Genomic DNA, 17,369 nt, shown 5'->3' with positions numbered 1-17,369 from the left:
GCTTCATTATCCAGTATCTAGTAACTGCAACAAATGGGACAAGCTTATAATTAAATCTTTCTCAAACCAGACGACAACTCCGCTGATTCTCTGACACCAGAAGGCTTGTTTTGAGTCTGGGTAATCAAGTTGGTCCCAGTGTAATTACTGCTCAAGACATGAGCTCAACAGAATCACAAACCGTAAGAAACGCCTGCTCAGGTGAAATGAAAAAGGCGATTGATTCCCCGTTCTCTTTTGTGTTTGTGTGCTCCATTATAATGTCCTCCTCCTCACAAAAGAATCAAATTATTCTTGTGTATCCAGGAAACCTTTTTCTGTGATCACTGCTGTAAGACCTTTCATTAGAGATGAAATCTGCATATTTTTTTCCCCTCTTGTATTTATTTATTTTTTCTTCTCTTAGTCCTTGCTAGTTTTCACTTGATTATATCAATGATTATATTATGTGGCCCTGTTGCCAGTCATGCTTGAATTTTCTGTGTCATGTATCAAGCGCTGACATCTCTGTAGTGTCAGGGCCCTGATGGGTCTCTCTGATGTGAAAATGATGAAGTGTATCTGGCACAAAACAAAGCTAATTATCAAAGCGCAATCATCTCTTTTTGCCAGCCTTTTCTTTATTTATTTTGCGGTCTGACTTCCACTGCTGATATCCTTCATAAAACTCTCTCTTAATTGTTTTGGGGTGCTCACCTATTCCACCATTGTCTTCATTGGTTTCAAATCAAATCAAATCAAATCACTTTTATTGTCACACAGCCATATACACAAGTGCAATGGTGTGAAATTCTTGGGTGCAGTTCTGATCAACATAGCAGTTGTGACAGTGATGAGACATATACCAATTTACAATAACATCAAATTAACACAACACAATTTAAAGTCTAATATACACATAATTACACACAACACAATATACAAATAATAACATACACTGTACAGTATACAATACACACAATATAGATACACATTATTCAATAAAAAAAAAGTATATATAGTAGTATATATAGAATGTACAGTAGGTTGTATTGTACTGTATTGACATTCAGACTGTCGGTTGATAGTAAGCTGCTAAGAGAGAATATAATATAATAATAATATAATTTATGACAGTCCGGTGTGAGATATAAGAGTAAGAGTAATAAAGTGCAGTGCTGATATATTTTGATTGTGGGAGATAAAGAGTTCAAAAGTCTGATTGCTTGGGGGAAGAAGCTATCATGGAGTCGGCTGGTGCGGGTCCTGATGCTGCGATACCGCCTGCCTGATGGTAGCAGTGAGAACAGCCCATGGCTCGGGTGGCTGGAGTCTCTGATGATCCTCCGAGCTTTTTTCACACACCGCCTGGTATATATGTCCTGGAGGGAGGGAAGCTCACCTCCGATGATGTGTCTGGCAGTTCGTACCACCCTTTGCAGTGCTTTGCGGTTGTGGGCTGTGCTATTGCCATACCAGGCGGAGATGCAGCCAGTCAGGATGCTCTCTACAGTGCAGGTGTAGAACCATGTGAGGATGTGGCGGTTCATTCCAAACTTCCTCAGCCGTCTCAGGAAGAAGAGGCGCTGATGAGTCTTCTTCACAACGACTTCAGTGTGGATGGACCATGGGAGTTCCTCAGTGATGTGGACACCCAGGAACTTGAAGCTGCTGACTCTCTCCACTGGTGCTCCATTGATGGTGATGGGACTGTGTTCTCTTCTGTGTCTTTTCTTCTGAAGTCCACCACAGGCTCCTTTGTCTTACTGACGTTGAGGGAGAGGTTGTGCTCCTGACATCAGTGTGTCAGAGTGTGCACCTCCTCTCTGTAGGCTGTTTCATCATTGTCAGTGATCAGACCTACCACCGTCCTGTCATCAGCAAACTTGATGGCACTGGAGCTATGTGTTGCCACAGAGTCATGTGTGTACAAGGAATACAAGAGTGGGCTGAGAACACAGCCCTGTGGGGCTCCAGTGTTGAGGGTCAGTGATGAGGAGATGTTGCTGCCTATTCTAACCACCTGGTGTCTGCTTGACAGGAAGTCCAGGATCCAGCTGCACAGCGAGCTGTTTAAGCCCAGAGCCCAGAGTTTCTCATCTAGCTTGGAGGGCACTATGTTGTTGAATGCTGAGCTGTAGTCTACAAACAACATTCTCACATAAGTGTTCTTTTTTTCCAGGTGGGAGAGAGCAGTGTGTATTGTAGATGCAATGGCATCATCAGTGGAGCGGTTGTTGCGGTAAGCAAACTGCAATGGGTCTAGAGAGAGAGGCAGCACAGAGCAGATGTAATCTCTGATTAGTCTCTCAAAGCATTTGCTGATGATGGAGGTCAGAGCAACAGAACACCAGTCATTTAAGCAAGTGATTTTTGATTGCTTTGGAACAGGCACAGTGGTGGATGTTTTAAAGCATGTGGGGACTACAGACAAAGAGAGGGAAAGGTTGAAAATGTCAGTAAAAACACCAGCCAGCTGGTTCGCGCACGCTCTGATGACGCGGCCCGGAATGCCGTCTGGGCCCGCAGCTTTGCGGATATTCACCCGTCGGAAGGATCGTGTTACATCCGCTACAGAGACGGAGAGTGAACTAACCTCTGTAGCTTCGGCCGCAAGAGCTCTCTCCGCGAGGGTGGTGTTATTTCCCTCAAAACGAGCATAAAATGTATTTAGCTCATCCGGGAGAGAGGCAGCAGTGTTCATGGCGGAGTTTTTATTCCCTTTAAAGTCCGTGATGATGTTAATTCCCTGCCACATGCTTCTAGAGTTGGTGGTGTTAAACTGTCCTTCAGTCTTGTTCCTGTACTGGCATTTTGCTGTTCTGATAGTTTTTCGGAGGGCATAACTGGCTTGTTTATGCTCCTCCACGTTCCCGGAATTAAAAGCAGAGGTCCGCACATTAAGTGCTGCACGAACATCGCTATTTATCCATGGCTTCTGGGTCGGATAGATCCGTGTTGTTCTGGTCGGAACAATGTCCTCTATGCACTTTCTGATGAAACACATTACGCTATCAGCGTAAAGCTCGATGTCGTCATCAGAGGCGGACCGGAACATCTCCCAGTCCATGTGATCAAAACAGTCTTGTAGCGTAGAGTCTGATTGGTCTGACCAGCACTGGATCGTTCTGAGGGTGGGTGCTTCCTGTTTCAGTTTCTGCCTGTAAGCGGGCAGAAGCAGAATGGAAGAGTGGTCCGATTTGCCAAATGGTGGTCGGAGGAGGGATTTGTAGCCATCCTGGAAGGGAGAGTAGCAATGGTCCAAAACCCAGTCCCCTCGTGTGTTGAAACTAATGTGCTGGTGGTATCTTGGTGCGACTGATTTGAAACTGGCTTTATTAAAGTCCAGACGTGGCTAAAGTGAACGCGGCCTCGGGGTGCGTGGTTTCCTGCTCGCTTATAATCCCATACAGTTCCTTGAGTGCCCGGTCTTTGTCGGCTTGTGGCGGGATGTACACAGCAGTGATAATGACTGCTGTGAATTCATTGGGGAATTTGAAGTCCGCAATGGGCCGACTTCAGTCAGTTTATATGCAACTAATATGCCAGTTCTGCCATGAAATATCTACACCAAAGCTTTACAGATTTATATGTACAGTGAAACAAGAGTCCTGCACATGGGCGGGTACCCGACGGGTGAACCGTTAATATTTGATATAACGGGTGGAAAAATGTTACATTGTTATTTGCGGTGCGGCTGTGGGTTGGGAATCAACAGACACGGGCAGACTGCTGGACAAAAAGCCAAGGCTATTTTTTAATATGTCAAATAATGTTCATCTTTCTCATCTTTTTTCTGTTAATTGTCAACACAATGTTAACGTGTCTATTTTTCTTAAATGCTGCAACTCATAGTGCCTAATGTTAATTTGATTACTTGTGTAATGTGAGCAAATAAACAATTTTTGTCAACCTGATGTAGTAGATTTATTTAAATGCAAGTGCAGTTCAGATCACAGTCTTAATGTTAAAAGGTTCGGGTCAGGTATGGAATTAAATTGAGTGCTGCCGTCGGATAACGGGTCGGGTGTTCAAAAATGACAGTTGTCGCATCATTTACTCACCCTCGTGCCATTCCAGATGTGTATGACTTTATTTCTTCTGCTGAACACAGTCAAAGATTTTTAGAAGTATTTCTCAGCTCTTGAGGTCCATACAATGCAAGTGAATGGGTGCCAAACTTTTGAAGCTGCAAAATCCACATAAGAGCAAAATAAAAGTACTCCAGATGACTCTGGTGGTTAAATCCATGTATTCTGAAGCAATTTGATTGGTGTGGGTGAGAAACAGATCAATATTTGTCTCTCTTTTTTTTTTTTTTAAACTATTAATTCTCCTCCCTGCTCAGTCAATTTCCTCTTTACTTGCACTTTCTCCTTCTTGCATATCACCCCCTAATTGGCAGGCAGGAGAATTTATGACAAAAAATTACTTAAATATTATCTGGTTCTCACCCACACCTAACATATCCTGTCTGAACACATGGATTTAACCATTGGAGTCATATGTATTACTTTTATGTTTCCTTTATGTGGATTTTGGAGTTTCAAAATTTTGGCACCCATTAATTTGCACTGTGAGAGCTGAAATATTTTTCTAAATATCTTAATTTGTGTTCTGCAGAAGAAAGAAAGTCATACACATTTGGGATGGCATAAGGGTGAGTATATCATGAGAATTTTCATTTTTGGGTGAACTATCCCTTTAAATATTGTGGGTGCGGGTTTACAAAACAGGGCCCATGTCGGACTCTGCAGTGAAATGTAATGGATATAAAAGGTAAATGTATGCTTATTTTTAATGTGTTTAATTTATGCTACATTTACATGAATATTTATTTATGTAGTTTAGATGGTATGAAAATGTACTATATTTAGTCTGTGTCTCTTACTGTCAGGGTGCTTTGCCATTTGACGATGATAACTTGAGGAACTTGCTGGAGAAAGTGAAGCTGGGGGTCTTCCACATGCCCCATTTCATTCCTCCTGACTGCCAGAACCTGCTGAGGGGGATGATTGAGGTGGACGCCACCAAGCGACTCACGGTCAGTGTGCAGCATCCTCACGCTGAGCATTGTGACATCACTGACTCATCTAGATCTACTGTAAATGAAGATCTAGAGTTGTATCTTGAAATGTAATGTAAAGATCCCATGACATTAATTTATGAGCAAATTTTCTTGTACTGTGTTGACGTTATTCCTATTGAAACAGAAAGTTACTAGATATATGTCGAAGGGCTTGCCTCCTTATTTTAAATAGACAATAGGCTTTGTTTATTGTACGTCACATCCATAAAACATTATTTACTACTTGCTGGTCAGTTGCAGGGGAAGGACATTATCATTCTAGAGAGCATTTGATTGGACAAATATCTGTGTAGTGAAAGATGAGTCATCAATATTTTGTTCTGTTTTTCCCAGAAGATTGTAGACTGTAAAAGGGAATGTTGTCAAAGTTTAGGAGTACACTGGCATATAGAGGGCCTCAAGGAAAACATAAATGGACTTAAAGCCACAAAAGTCAAATTTTGATTTCATAGTCTATTTTTTATTATTTTTTTATGGCTCACATGGTCTGGAGAATCATGGAAGGTGACAGCATTACATGTGCATTACACTGTCTACAGACACTGGTTGGCTGCTCAGTTCCGCAGACATCCACAGTATATTAAGCTGATTTCTATTAAATAAAGTGTTATGGGTCTAAGAGCTCTTGTGCTTTTGAGCTGTCACTTCAGGTCAACACACAGCAGAACTAATCCAACCAGCCTGTCTGTCCGGATCTCACACATGAGCTTCAAAAAGCTTGTGTGTCTGCGCTTCTGTCTATCTTTTTCTTTCTCTCTTTCAGTGGCTCCTTGTCTCTCCCATTCCCTCTCAGCTACTTTTTTTCATTGTTCTGCTTCAGAGCAGATCCCTTTTACCTATAGTGTGCTGGAGTGAGAGTGTAGAAGGGTGTAGAATCTTGTCCTGATACCAAGCCTTTGAAATGCTCATGTTTCTTTTTGCTTTCCAGAAAAAAACAGATAGCTATCTTCTCTGCCCACATCTCTCTGTGATTGAAAATAGCTCTCTCCTAAGAGCTATCCAAACATAGCCCATTTCCTCTGTGGTTCATCAATGATATAAAAGAGGTCTTACAGTATATTGTCACATTAGGAATTTATATTTCTAGTTATACATTTTCACCAAAATATTTTATTGGGAAAAAGGAGATCTTTATGCATAGCAAGTCTGTGAGAAGGCGAAATGTAACGTAGCAATAGGTCAGCGCTCAATTATTTTAATTTGGCTAAAATCCTCAAAGAAAGCACAGAATAGATTTGTGCAAAAGTCCAATGCAGATGAACAAGAAACAAGTGAGTAAAAGAGAGCAATATATAATATTTTCACATAACTATACACATAAAATAAAGTAAAACTACACATAACAAAAATTCACAATATTATTGTATTGTGACCCAAAAATCAAGATAATATTGTATCACCAGGTCAAACACTGGCAGTTGACAATTGACAATGTATTGTAATTGTTTCTTGAACACTCTCATACCTACAGACATTTACGTTTTTCAGCTTCAAACACAAGTAAAAGTTTTTTGTTTGTTTGGACATTCTAGTTAAATGCGAGTTTCTCACTGTTTCTAGATCAGGTTAAGTGCTGTCTTTTTATACAGTAGCTCCTGAAAAGATGTACACCAGTAAGAAGTGATTTATTCTGTTCATTCTGTTGCTAACCACTACTACAGATGATCTCAGCTAGATTTAAAGGAATAGTTCACCCAAAAATGAAAATTCTCTCATCATTTACTTACTTTCATGCCATCCCAGATGTGTATGACTTACTTTCTTCTGCAGAACACAAACAAAAATATCTCATCTCTGTAGGTCCATACAATGCTAGTGAATGGTGGCAAGAACTTTGGAGCTCCAAAAAGCACCTAAAGGCAGCATAAAAGTAATCCGCAAGACTCCAGTGGTTAAATCCATATGTTCAGAAGCGATATGAATATTTAAGGACTTAAATATTGATCTGTTTCTCACCCACACCTGTCATATCGCTTCAGAAGACATGGATTTAAACCACTGGAGTCATATGGATTACATTTATGTTTCCTTTATGTCCTTTTTAGAGCTTCAAAATTCTGGCTACCATTTACTTACATTGTGAGGAACTACAGAGCTGAGATTTTCTTCTAAAAATATTTGTTTGTGTTCAGCAGAAGAAAGAAAGTCATACACATCTGGGGTGGCATAAGGGTGAGGAAATAATGAGAGAATTTTCATTTTTGGGTGAACTATCCCTTTAAAGTTATTCCTGTTGGCATTACATATACAAGCACAAAATCATTAGTTCTCATGGGCTTCCATTGTTAAGGGTGCTGTTTTTGTTACGAGGGTCACAGCTCTAATTAGCGGGCTGCTGAAATGCACGTCTTTTTAGCTTCAGCAGTTAAACCCGGCGAGATCAGATGATGCGACACAGAGGAGAGAGATTAGAGGCGGCCAGCAGGGAACTGCCTGATGTTCAGAGATGGTTAATGTCATGCTCTGCTCTTTTTGTTTGGTTCTGTTGTAGTGTCCTCTCTGAAATAAAGATTGTGTGATAATGAAAGAAATGGTTTGCTCATGTTTTTTTTATGCTTCTCTTTACAGTTAGAACAGATACAGAAGCACACGTGGTACATGTGAGTATAAACATATTTTGTGTGTGTGTGTTTTTGTACTGTACACGTGTTTGTTCTTTGTGTGTGTGTGTGTGTGTGTGTGTGTGTGTGTGTGTGTGTATGTATGTCAGACAGTGGACCCCAAAACATTTCTGAATGTCATTGCATTAGATAACAAAATACCAAACCAAGTTGCATCTGCAAACAAATGATAAAGCTTTTTACAGACTAACGTCACAGCATTTATTTAATCAATTTCTTTTAATCAGTCGTGGTCAACATCCTTTTAAAGAATGTGTGAAGTCAGTTCCCCTTAAATTCACACTGGTCTCCTTACAGAGTAGCCACAGGTGTAATTCATCACATTAACTATGGACATGTTCCTCAGTTTTGACAACAAAATAAGAGTCTAAATGCTTTTATCTTAATTGTGAACAGTATATCTATTGTTTTGTTATTTGAAACCTATACAAACCTCTTTTTTAATGTTTTGCTTAAAAAAAAATGTGCTTGTGCTATCTTTCTTTTAAAAACAATGCCACTTGGTTTTGATATTTTATTAGATAATGCTAAGACAAAGTATCCAAATACTTTTTGTTTCTTGTATGTGTCTCTATGAATATCGCATTGCAAAAAGTAAGAACTTATTACAGAAGATGATGGGTATGTTCCCTTAATTAATGCATGACAGCAGAGAGAGCTCAAATGTGAGTGTGTGTGTGTGTTCATTGAAGAGCCTAAGCTTTAAACTGGCTTTCACTCCATGTTTGTGCCCCCCTTAAGCATTGACTGGTTATTTTCTTGCTTTGTTTTGCAACACTCATTCTCCCAGTATCACTTTTTCCAACTTTTTGTATTAGTCATGGTTTGACTTATCCCACCAGCAAGGATCCCAACACTCACCAGAGGGAATAACCATGTGTGCTCAATTAATGAAATATAAACAAGCACAGCTTATTTCAGTTCTCCTGTGTCTGATCTTCTCTTTACTGATCTTTTCACAGAGGAGGGAAGAACGAGCCAGAACCAGAACAGCCAGTGCCACGGAAAGTGGCGATCCGCACTCTACCCTCCACTGAGGACATCGACCCCGATGTGCTGGAAAGCATGCACTCGCTGGGCTGTTTCCGAGACAAGAACAAACTGATGAAAGACCTGCTGTCAGATGAGTGAGTAACTAAGAAAGAGAAACAGAGGAGGTGGAAGGAAAGAAGTGCAGGGGTTGTAGAAAAAGATTGAGCCAGACATGGAGAACTGCACCCACTCTGATCTGAAGGGACACACATCACAGTCACCTCAGTCAGGGACTACTTTTTGTTTTTCCAGCCAAACAGTTATTTCAAATTTAAGTGCTGAGGACACCAAGAAAGTTGTTCCTTGTGGTTAAATTGTAAGATGAAAATACAGGATTTTATATGCAGCCTGTTTGCATTTGTTTTGGGAGACCATATGTTAGTGTTATTTTAAATTCTTGTTTCCTAGGGTTAGTAAACCCACAGTACAGCATTCTGCCTGTAGGCTGTTAGAGAAACCTATTCACTCTCACTCATCTATCATCTCCCATGCTCACAATTACCGCCTGCATGCTCCACTGTGTGCAATCTCTTCGTTAGCCACCTGATAGATGGCCGGGGTGTTCTCTCCTAAAACGTCTTACCCTCTGTATCTTCTCTTGCCCAGCGTTTAAACAATTTCGATGTCGCCTGCAGCAAAGATCGGTTATATTTACTTCCCACTGTGTGGTCTGGGGCAGAGACGTTCAGCACACGGCCTCTCGCTGGCAGAATTGTAACTTTTGAACTCGCTCCGCTCTTGTCGGATATTTTATTTCTTTGTGCATCATTAATGAAATATCCTGTGATCTCAGCAGGATGTCTTTTAGCTCTCTGGGAATAAGGTGCTTGGTACTCTTTGCTCCTAAACTAATTAAGTTAATTAGCTTAAGCAAAGGATTATTCTAGAGCACTGAAGGTTGTAGTATATCAGAAATCTGTCTTGACCAAACACACATTTTGTTCCTCTGTGCCCTAACAACCTTGATGACTCTGTTCCAGTGACAACCAGGAAAAGATGATCTACTTCCTTCTGCTGGACCGTAAGGAGAGATATCCCAGTCATGAGGATCAGAATTTACCACCCAGAAATGAGATTGGTCTGTTGGCTCTATTTTTAGTTCTATATTTCTGTTGTTATGTATTTAATCCTTTAAGGGATAGTTCATCCCAAAAATAATGTTCTGTCATCAGTTCTGTTACCCTCATGTTGTTTAAAACCTTTATGACTTTCTTTACTACATGAAACACCAAAAGTGAAATTTAGTTGAATGTCTGAGCTGCTCTCTTTCATACAATGAAAGTGGATCCATTGACCACGTTTACATGCACTTAAGAAAACGGTTTATTTCAGGGGTTTTGCAGAAAGCATTCATGTAAACTAGAATGCTGATTTCCTTATGCCCTTTAAGTGATTAAGAGAAAGTGCTTTAACACACCTAGGTTTCTCCTGAAGAACGCGGCTTATTGTGATCATGTAAATGCATACCACCGGACAACAGACATCATAAGATGGAGCCAAACGATGTGTCAACACAGCGGAAATAATTCAATATTACATATTAATATAACAGTGTGAAAATCACATACTATAAACTATACCAATTTAAATACACCAATGTAAAATATCGACTGTCCCTCATGTTCGTGTATGCACTTGTACATTGGGGGAATCCTGGAGTTTTATGTAAGAGGGAAACCCCACTATTGCAACGCAATTCAGCTGCAGGTCACGATAGAAAGTGAAGGGGAAAAAAAACACAACAACAACATTTATATATATTTTAAAATAAAGCAAAGAAACAGAATAAAATAGTGAAGTCTTCCTTGGATCCCATGTTTGTTAATTACACAAGCATTGCAGAAAAATTACATTGCCATTGAGAAAGCTATGCACTGAGCGAGCCGCATAGCCTATACGGGAGTAAAGAGAAAGCCGCTGACACAGCTGACGTAATTCCATGCACTGTTTTCGAGCCTTAAGTGTTAGAGTTATGGTTAGGTTAGGGTTAGGGTGTAAACAGGAGTGGCATTTATTAAAAAAATAAAGAGGGCAATTTTTGATTTCATGTTGTCTATAAGTATATAGTTGGGCATATTGGGGTGATGAGAATGAAAAATATTCACATAATAAATGTTTCATGGGCTGTTTTCATGTGTCAGGTATCATTGAATTAATTTTCATATTCTTGTCTCCAGATCCTCCCAGGAAGCGTGTAGACTCTCCACTCTTGACAAGGCACAACAAGAGGAGGCCAGAGCGCAAATCTATGGAGGTGCTGAGTGTGACTGAGGGCGGTTCGCCTGTTCCCGTGAGACGAGCCATTGACATGGCACAACATGGACAGAGGTACAGAAACCAGTCACTCTCTCTCCTCTATTATTAACTGACAGAATGGTAGAAAGGATGTCACATTTTGTGGAGCCTTAACAGGAAAAGTTGAAGACAATGATGTTCAGTCTAAAAATCCAAATATATATTTTGGATTGGCAAAATGAATTTCACAGTTTACAGAAGCTGCATACCAGCTGCTCCCAGAAGAAGAGAAAGTTCTCTTTAAATGTAAATTGCACATAAAGAGTAAAGAAATAATATTAATGACGGGGTTCCAACAAACTTGGAAATTTCAGGGAATTTTAAAACTGTGATTTTTAAAAAGTGTAGTAAATAGTGAAATTATCTATACTTTTATAGTTATTCTGAGCTCTAAAATATTTTATTGTCTAGAAATTGCTTTTTGCAAGTGCAATCTCTATACAGTAAAATGTTTTTAATGCATTGGTCAAAAGTTGCAGGAACCCTATATTGAACTCAACTAATTTTGGGCAAGCAGAAAGCAAAGATTTCAATTTCTTTTTAATCAAAAAGAAGAAAGCTGAGAAAGCTAGTCAAGTAGCACACTAAATGTGCCATATGGTGAAATCTGACTTCTCAAATTCGAGTTGAGGGCACAATGGGAATGTGATAATGTGATAAAAAAAAATAAAAAATAAAAAAAATGTTGTATCTGTGGCAGGTTTTGTTACAAATTCTCTTTACTTTTTTCCATATCCATTGTGATCCATTTCATCAACCCAGTGTCATTACCCTATGTAGATGCTTTGGCTCAACTCCATGGTTACATTTGTAAATTTACTCTAACTTTACTCTCTCTTACTTTAGTAAATCTGTTTTCAGTAAAAGCTTGGATATCTCAGATGCCCACCCCATACTGCAAAGCAAAGAGGAGAGGTATAAACCACCGCCATGCTTTTGTTCTGATCTGAAGATGCAGTGGGGTTTTTATTACTCAAAACATCTACTAGTAGCTGCACAGAGAGCACTGGCCTTTTTATTTCAACCACTGACATTTAAGATCTTAAGAGCTTAGTTTACTTGAGAGGGAACTTTAAAAAAACGTTGTATGTGTAAATAAGAGTTTTTCCTCCCTGTTTGGCCTCTGAGTTTTGGTAAAGCAGCGGCCCTCTGGCTCCCTCTACACACATCAAAAGCATCTTATCTCACTTGCTTTGCCTTTCATGTTTCGTTTGATGTCTGGCATTTTTGTCCCTCGGTGCATCCCAGATTGTTAATTTTTCTTCCCCTTGCTCTCGTTTTGCCTTCACGCTTCTCTCCCCTTCACCTGTCATTGTTTGTATTTCTTACAGTGATGTGGGCACTTATGTGAGAGACAGAGGTTATCGGATTGTTTGTGTTTATCTGTTCAAGCATTTTTCCTCAACCTTGAGTTAACAGAGTTTCTGTTAATTTGCACATCCAGAGTCTTTTCAGTCTGCCAGCCAAATAACACTGTGACAGGCCCTGAATTTTTCTTTATATTTTTCTGTAGTCACTTTATTTGATTTATTATATTATTATTATTTAATCATTGCATTTTGCAGAGGATCACTGAATTACGCACTAGTAAAATTGTTTTATGGACAGACTGATAGATCAAATTTGTCTTTCTAATGTTTAGACATTGTAAACATTCAAAATGAAATTATATAATTATATAATATATTCAAAAGCTCCCCTGCATCTTTTATACAATTTTATGAAGCATTTTTACAGCCAGTAGTTTTCTTAATATAATCGTAGTCTCTTTCTTGTAAAATTTTAATGAAATACAATTTTCACAAACACAGTACATAGCTTTAAAAGTAGAAATATTTCCTCATATAGTTACTGGCCTCTAGTGACTGTACTTTCTTTTTAGTAATCTGTTACACTATGTAAACTCTCTCGCTGACACTGTGTTTGGTTACAACAAGCCTGTTAGTCAAATGCAGGAGGCATATAATAGCCATCAGCATTCCACTGAATCTGGCCATGGCATTTGTGCTGTTATGATTTTTATGCTTGAATGATCAAAGACAATTGGAAACAATGCATAATTCTCATCTAAGTAGCATTAGCAAAGGTAATTGATCAGTTTATGGATCAAATCCTTCCTCATGTGAGTCTAAATGTTGACAACTTTAGGGATGATTTACGGTTCCATTTGCCTTGATGACAAAACCCATTGTGTCCATGGTCAATTAAATCTGAATAATTTATTGGAGTTAACCAATGAAGCTCACCATCTAATACACAATGAAGTTCAGATATCAGAGAATACAACATGTTTCTTACATAACCTTATAAAATGGGTAGGGACGACCTTTTATATGCAACTCAATATACATGTATAAATATCAAGATCAACAAAAGACTTATAGGCTTATGTGGAAAGCTGACATATAATTAAAACATAGAGGTCTGGTGTTATACTGCCAAATGTAAGCTCAATTGCTTAAACATGTTTTATCCACACATGCTCTCTACTAGCATGTCCTGTGGAGTTACAGGGGTGTGCTACAGTATATATGGGGCAGAAACCTGTTTTACAATGTATCAATGAATCTATGCTGTGCAACTCTAGGTCCAGATCCATCAGTGGAGCATCTTCTGGTCTGTCCACTAGTCCCCTCAGCAGTCCTCGGGTAAGCCCCCCATCCATACTTATTTATTCACTTCTCTCAGCTAGTCTGATGCCGTTACAATCCATAGCCAGCTGTTCTCTAGATAGACTTCCTTCTGAAGGTGTGGCATCTTCACATTGTGCATTGGTGAGAAACTTATGTCACTACATCTGTTTATGTCAGTGATCTACAGACATTTAGTATGTATTTACAATATAATGTTACAACACTGGCCCCAAAAAGTATTTGGATGCACCTAAGTCACACTTAAAAATGTCTGATTGTCATTGCATTCGAAATACAATATCAAACCAAGTGTCATCTGAAAACAAATGATCCTAGACCTTTTCTGAGAACTTTTCTTAGCCATTTCTGTGATTACTTTTGACCAAATGGTCCTAAGGCCATTTTTTAGTCGATGTACAGTAAGAAGTCACCCAGAAAGTGTCCAAATCTGTACTGTCTTCATTTTGAACAATGTATCTACTGTTTAATTATTTGAAACCTACGATTTTTTTTTTTTTCTCTCTGAAAGGTTCTGCTTGAAAAGTCTGTGTTATCTATTTTAAAAATAAATGCCATTGGTTTGATATTTTGTTTTCCAATGTAAAGAATTTAATTTAAGTGAGGCTTAAGTGTCCATATACTTTTTGGGTCCACTGTATGTGTAGATTGCATAAGACAATGCAAAAGATGTTTCTCAGAATTGTTAATAATGTACAGGCACCTGTTTGCAATGATATTTACAGTAGATTGTTATTGCTAATTATACTGTTAGTTACAGTAAACAAGACAGCAGACTAAATATAACCTAAAGCTATAATACTGCAGAAAAATTGCTGCCTGTCCCTTCTGATGCACTCATCATTACTACTTTCAGCCCTATGATGCTTAGCATAATTACTGCTAATCTTTGCCCAAATCACAGGCTAGTTGCTTTGAAAAATTAGAAGCCTTAGTCACTAATGGCTTGTTGAAATCCCTCGAAAATCCACGATTCCTCACTAACAGTGGAGCCCTGGATGTAGCCAGCTTTTACAGTTGACTTGTTTAAAGAGGCTAACTGATTACAAATCCACTTCTAAAACTTCCCAATATGCCGTCCTTGAGTTACATCAAGGACATCCCCTCAGGACTCAGCCCAGAGCCGAATCTGAATCCGGCCTGATCAAATACTCTGCAGTTTCAAATGTTCCATATTTTCACAATCTTTGCAGTGTTGCCCTTTGACTGATAAATGGCTCATGTAGAGAACTAGGAAGTAATTTGAATTAGCCTGTGAAGAACTCCTTGATGCAGCTCATCTGAGATTAGTTTTATCGCTTAGGCATAGACTACAAAGGTTTGTCATGGAAGAATCTTCCCTGTGTTATGAAAGAGCTTTAACAATCCTTTTTATTGCATTCATGGTATTCTTTCTTCCTATGGTATGATTGCTGTTACAATTTTTTTTTTTTATGTTTTATAAAATGGTTGGTTAGGTTTCATGCCAACAATCGTAATCACACTCTACACTTTTAGTGGCCCTTTTTGTTTCTATTCCCTGTATTTAGCCCAATTTATTAGCAACATCTGTCAAAAAGATGGGGATTTCACCAGTGTCACCAGCATCCTCATATCATACCAAAAGAAGCAACATTGTACTCTATGCTCTATCAATTGCACTTACTGTATTTTCACTAGCCATTTTGATAGTGTGGCGCTATTGTCTTGAAGAGATCTTTTAATTCATGTGTATTTTTTTATTTTCTTAGCAGACAGTGACGTGTGTCACTTTTAAATAATTAAGTGCAACAAAGAAGATATCCACCAATTAAAAAAAATAAAAAATTTTTTTTTGAAATGATGATGCATTCCGACAATAGCGTCCTTTCAAAGTAAAGCTAATGTGCCTTGTGCAGATTTCCTGCTTGCGTAGTCACTGCTGACAACACCTTTTTTTTTTTTTTTTCCAACAACAACAACCCAGAGCTTTTTGTTGCTAATTTTTGTTGCCGATTTTTTTTATTTATTTTTTTGGAACACTGGTAATGCTGGACATTTTATTTCCACTGTCTTGTTGCCTCTTGGCTGGTTGTGCTAATGGCATGTGTTTTTTTTCTTTCTTTCTTTCTTTCTTTCTTACTTTCTGCATTTCCTCCCTCACCGCTCATCACCGGTGCCTTGTTCACCATCCTTTCATGTCTGGTGTTGGTGTGTGTGTATGTCTGCTCCGTAATGCCTGTTAACTACGGGGCTGTGTGTTGTGTGTATGCTGCTGGCTCTGTGCATGCGCTCTTACAGCCCATGCGGCGGTTTGCTGTTCCTCCACAATCCGCAGAACTCACACAGTCGCCCAACCACAGCCCCAACCATGCTCCTGTGTCCCGGCTTAATGGCACAGGCCCCCACTCCCCCAAAAACTTTCAACCAAAGACAGCTGCCCTTCAGCCCAACAACAAAACCCAGACCCTACCAGCCAAGCCCAAAGTTGCGGACAAGCCCTTGCAGGCCACCATGTCAAACCCACTGCCTAACACAACGGCCACGCCAACGGCTGCCAAATCAGAACCTTCTACGCCCTCCACATCCTCCCAACCCCTGCCTCCACCAATACCCGGCAGCCCCAAGGTGCGGCGGCCACCGCTCACGGTGCCGCCCAAACTCTCTTTTCCCCTTTCTCCCCTTTCGCCCATTCGGCTACACCACCTTCACCCGCTGGCCGGGACTGACCACAACGGCAAATCTATCCCCACCATACAGGTTACGCCCCACCCCTCCCCCAGGGGCAGCCCTCTGCCAACTCCAAAAGGAACGCCGGTGCACACGCCTAAGGAGAGCCCAGCGGGCACACCGAGCCCCACACCACCCCCAAGCCCCTCCATTGGGGGTATGCCTTGGAGGACACGCCTCAACTCCATTAAGAACAGCTTCCTTGGCTCACCACGCTTCCACCGCAGGAAACTACAAGGTATCAATAGTGCTGGAGGCATCTAAAAGTAATAAAAAACAACCTGCTCTCATAGAATCACATTACTATACATACATTTTTGCTAAATGATTTTTAGGTTCCTTGTACATATCACAGAGGTTTCCTGGAGAAATAAGCACTAGAGGCACTACAACAAAAATGACTTTTAAGTAAAATGTGCAGATTGTTAGTTCATAAACACTTGTTCCTCACACAATGCTATCTTATGATTTCAAAAAGCTTTATCTATAGTGCATGACTTGCAAGGCAGTACCTTTTAATGTTTGCTTTACATAAACAAAAGGATGTCTTTTTTAATGTCTCATTTATATTTTAAAACACTCATGGTTAGGTTCAGGCAAAAGTTTTAGGTTAGGGAGGTAAGTTTTAATCATTAAAACATCCATCTAAAATTCACCTGAAAACCACGTCTGAATACGACACCATTTTACTTGCTTTTGGCACCTAAAGCTTGCGTTTCTCATCTCACATTTGCTATTATGACTCTATCGGATAGATTTAGGTATAAGGTTAAAGGTAGGGAGGTCGGTTTTGTTGATTTAAAACTCAATAAGAGCACGTACCTTAAAGGAATAGTTCACCCAAAAATGAACATTCTCTCATTTACTCATCCTCATGCCATTCTAGATGTCCAAATTTCTTTCTTCTGCTGAACACAAACAAAATATTTTGAAGAATAACTCAGTTCTGTTGGAACATACAATGCAAGTGAATGGTGAAGCTACAAAAGCATACAAAGGCAGCATAAAATTAAT

At 39.6% G+C, this 17,369-nt stretch overlaps 1 protein-coding gene across 4 annotated transcripts in view; it reads left to right on the top strand.

Moving 5' to 3' along the window:
• LOC127443375 (serine/threonine-protein kinase BRSK2-like) overlaps positions 1-17,369 on the top strand; it is a 171,242-nt gene that overhangs the window by 135,355 nt on the left and 18,518 nt on the right. For 2 of the 4 annotated variants that reach the window (XM_051701917.1, XM_051701910.1), the window contains exons 8-15: positions 4,877-5,023; positions 7,637-7,668; positions 8,652-8,816; positions 9,702-9,799; positions 10,899-11,049; positions 11,863-11,931; positions 13,604-13,664; positions 15,927-16,593. In XM_051701917.1, the coding sequence (XP_051557877.1) occupies positions 4,877-5,023; positions 7,637-7,668; positions 8,652-8,816; positions 9,702-9,799; positions 10,899-11,049; positions 11,863-11,931; positions 13,604-13,664; positions 15,927-16,593 (1,390 nt within the window). The remainder of the gene's footprint in view (positions 1-4,876; positions 5,024-7,636; positions 7,669-8,651; positions 8,817-9,701; positions 9,800-10,898; positions 11,050-11,862; positions 11,932-13,603; positions 13,665-15,926; positions 16,594-17,369) is intronic. The other 2 variants (XM_051701933.1, XM_051701923.1) reach the window with 2 other exon arrangements.

Source organism: Myxocyprinus asiaticus, chromosome 1 (assembly GCF_019703515.2).
Source record: "Myxocyprinus asiaticus isolate MX2 ecotype Aquarium Trade chromosome 1, UBuf_Myxa_2, whole genome shotgun sequence".
In the NCBI taxonomy this organism is placed as follows: domain Eukaryota; kingdom Metazoa; phylum Chordata; class Actinopteri; order Cypriniformes; family Catostomidae; genus Myxocyprinus; species Myxocyprinus asiaticus.
The sequence above is the reverse complement of the archived record's forward strand: the minus strand, read 5'-3'. Positions and strand labels throughout refer to the sequence as shown.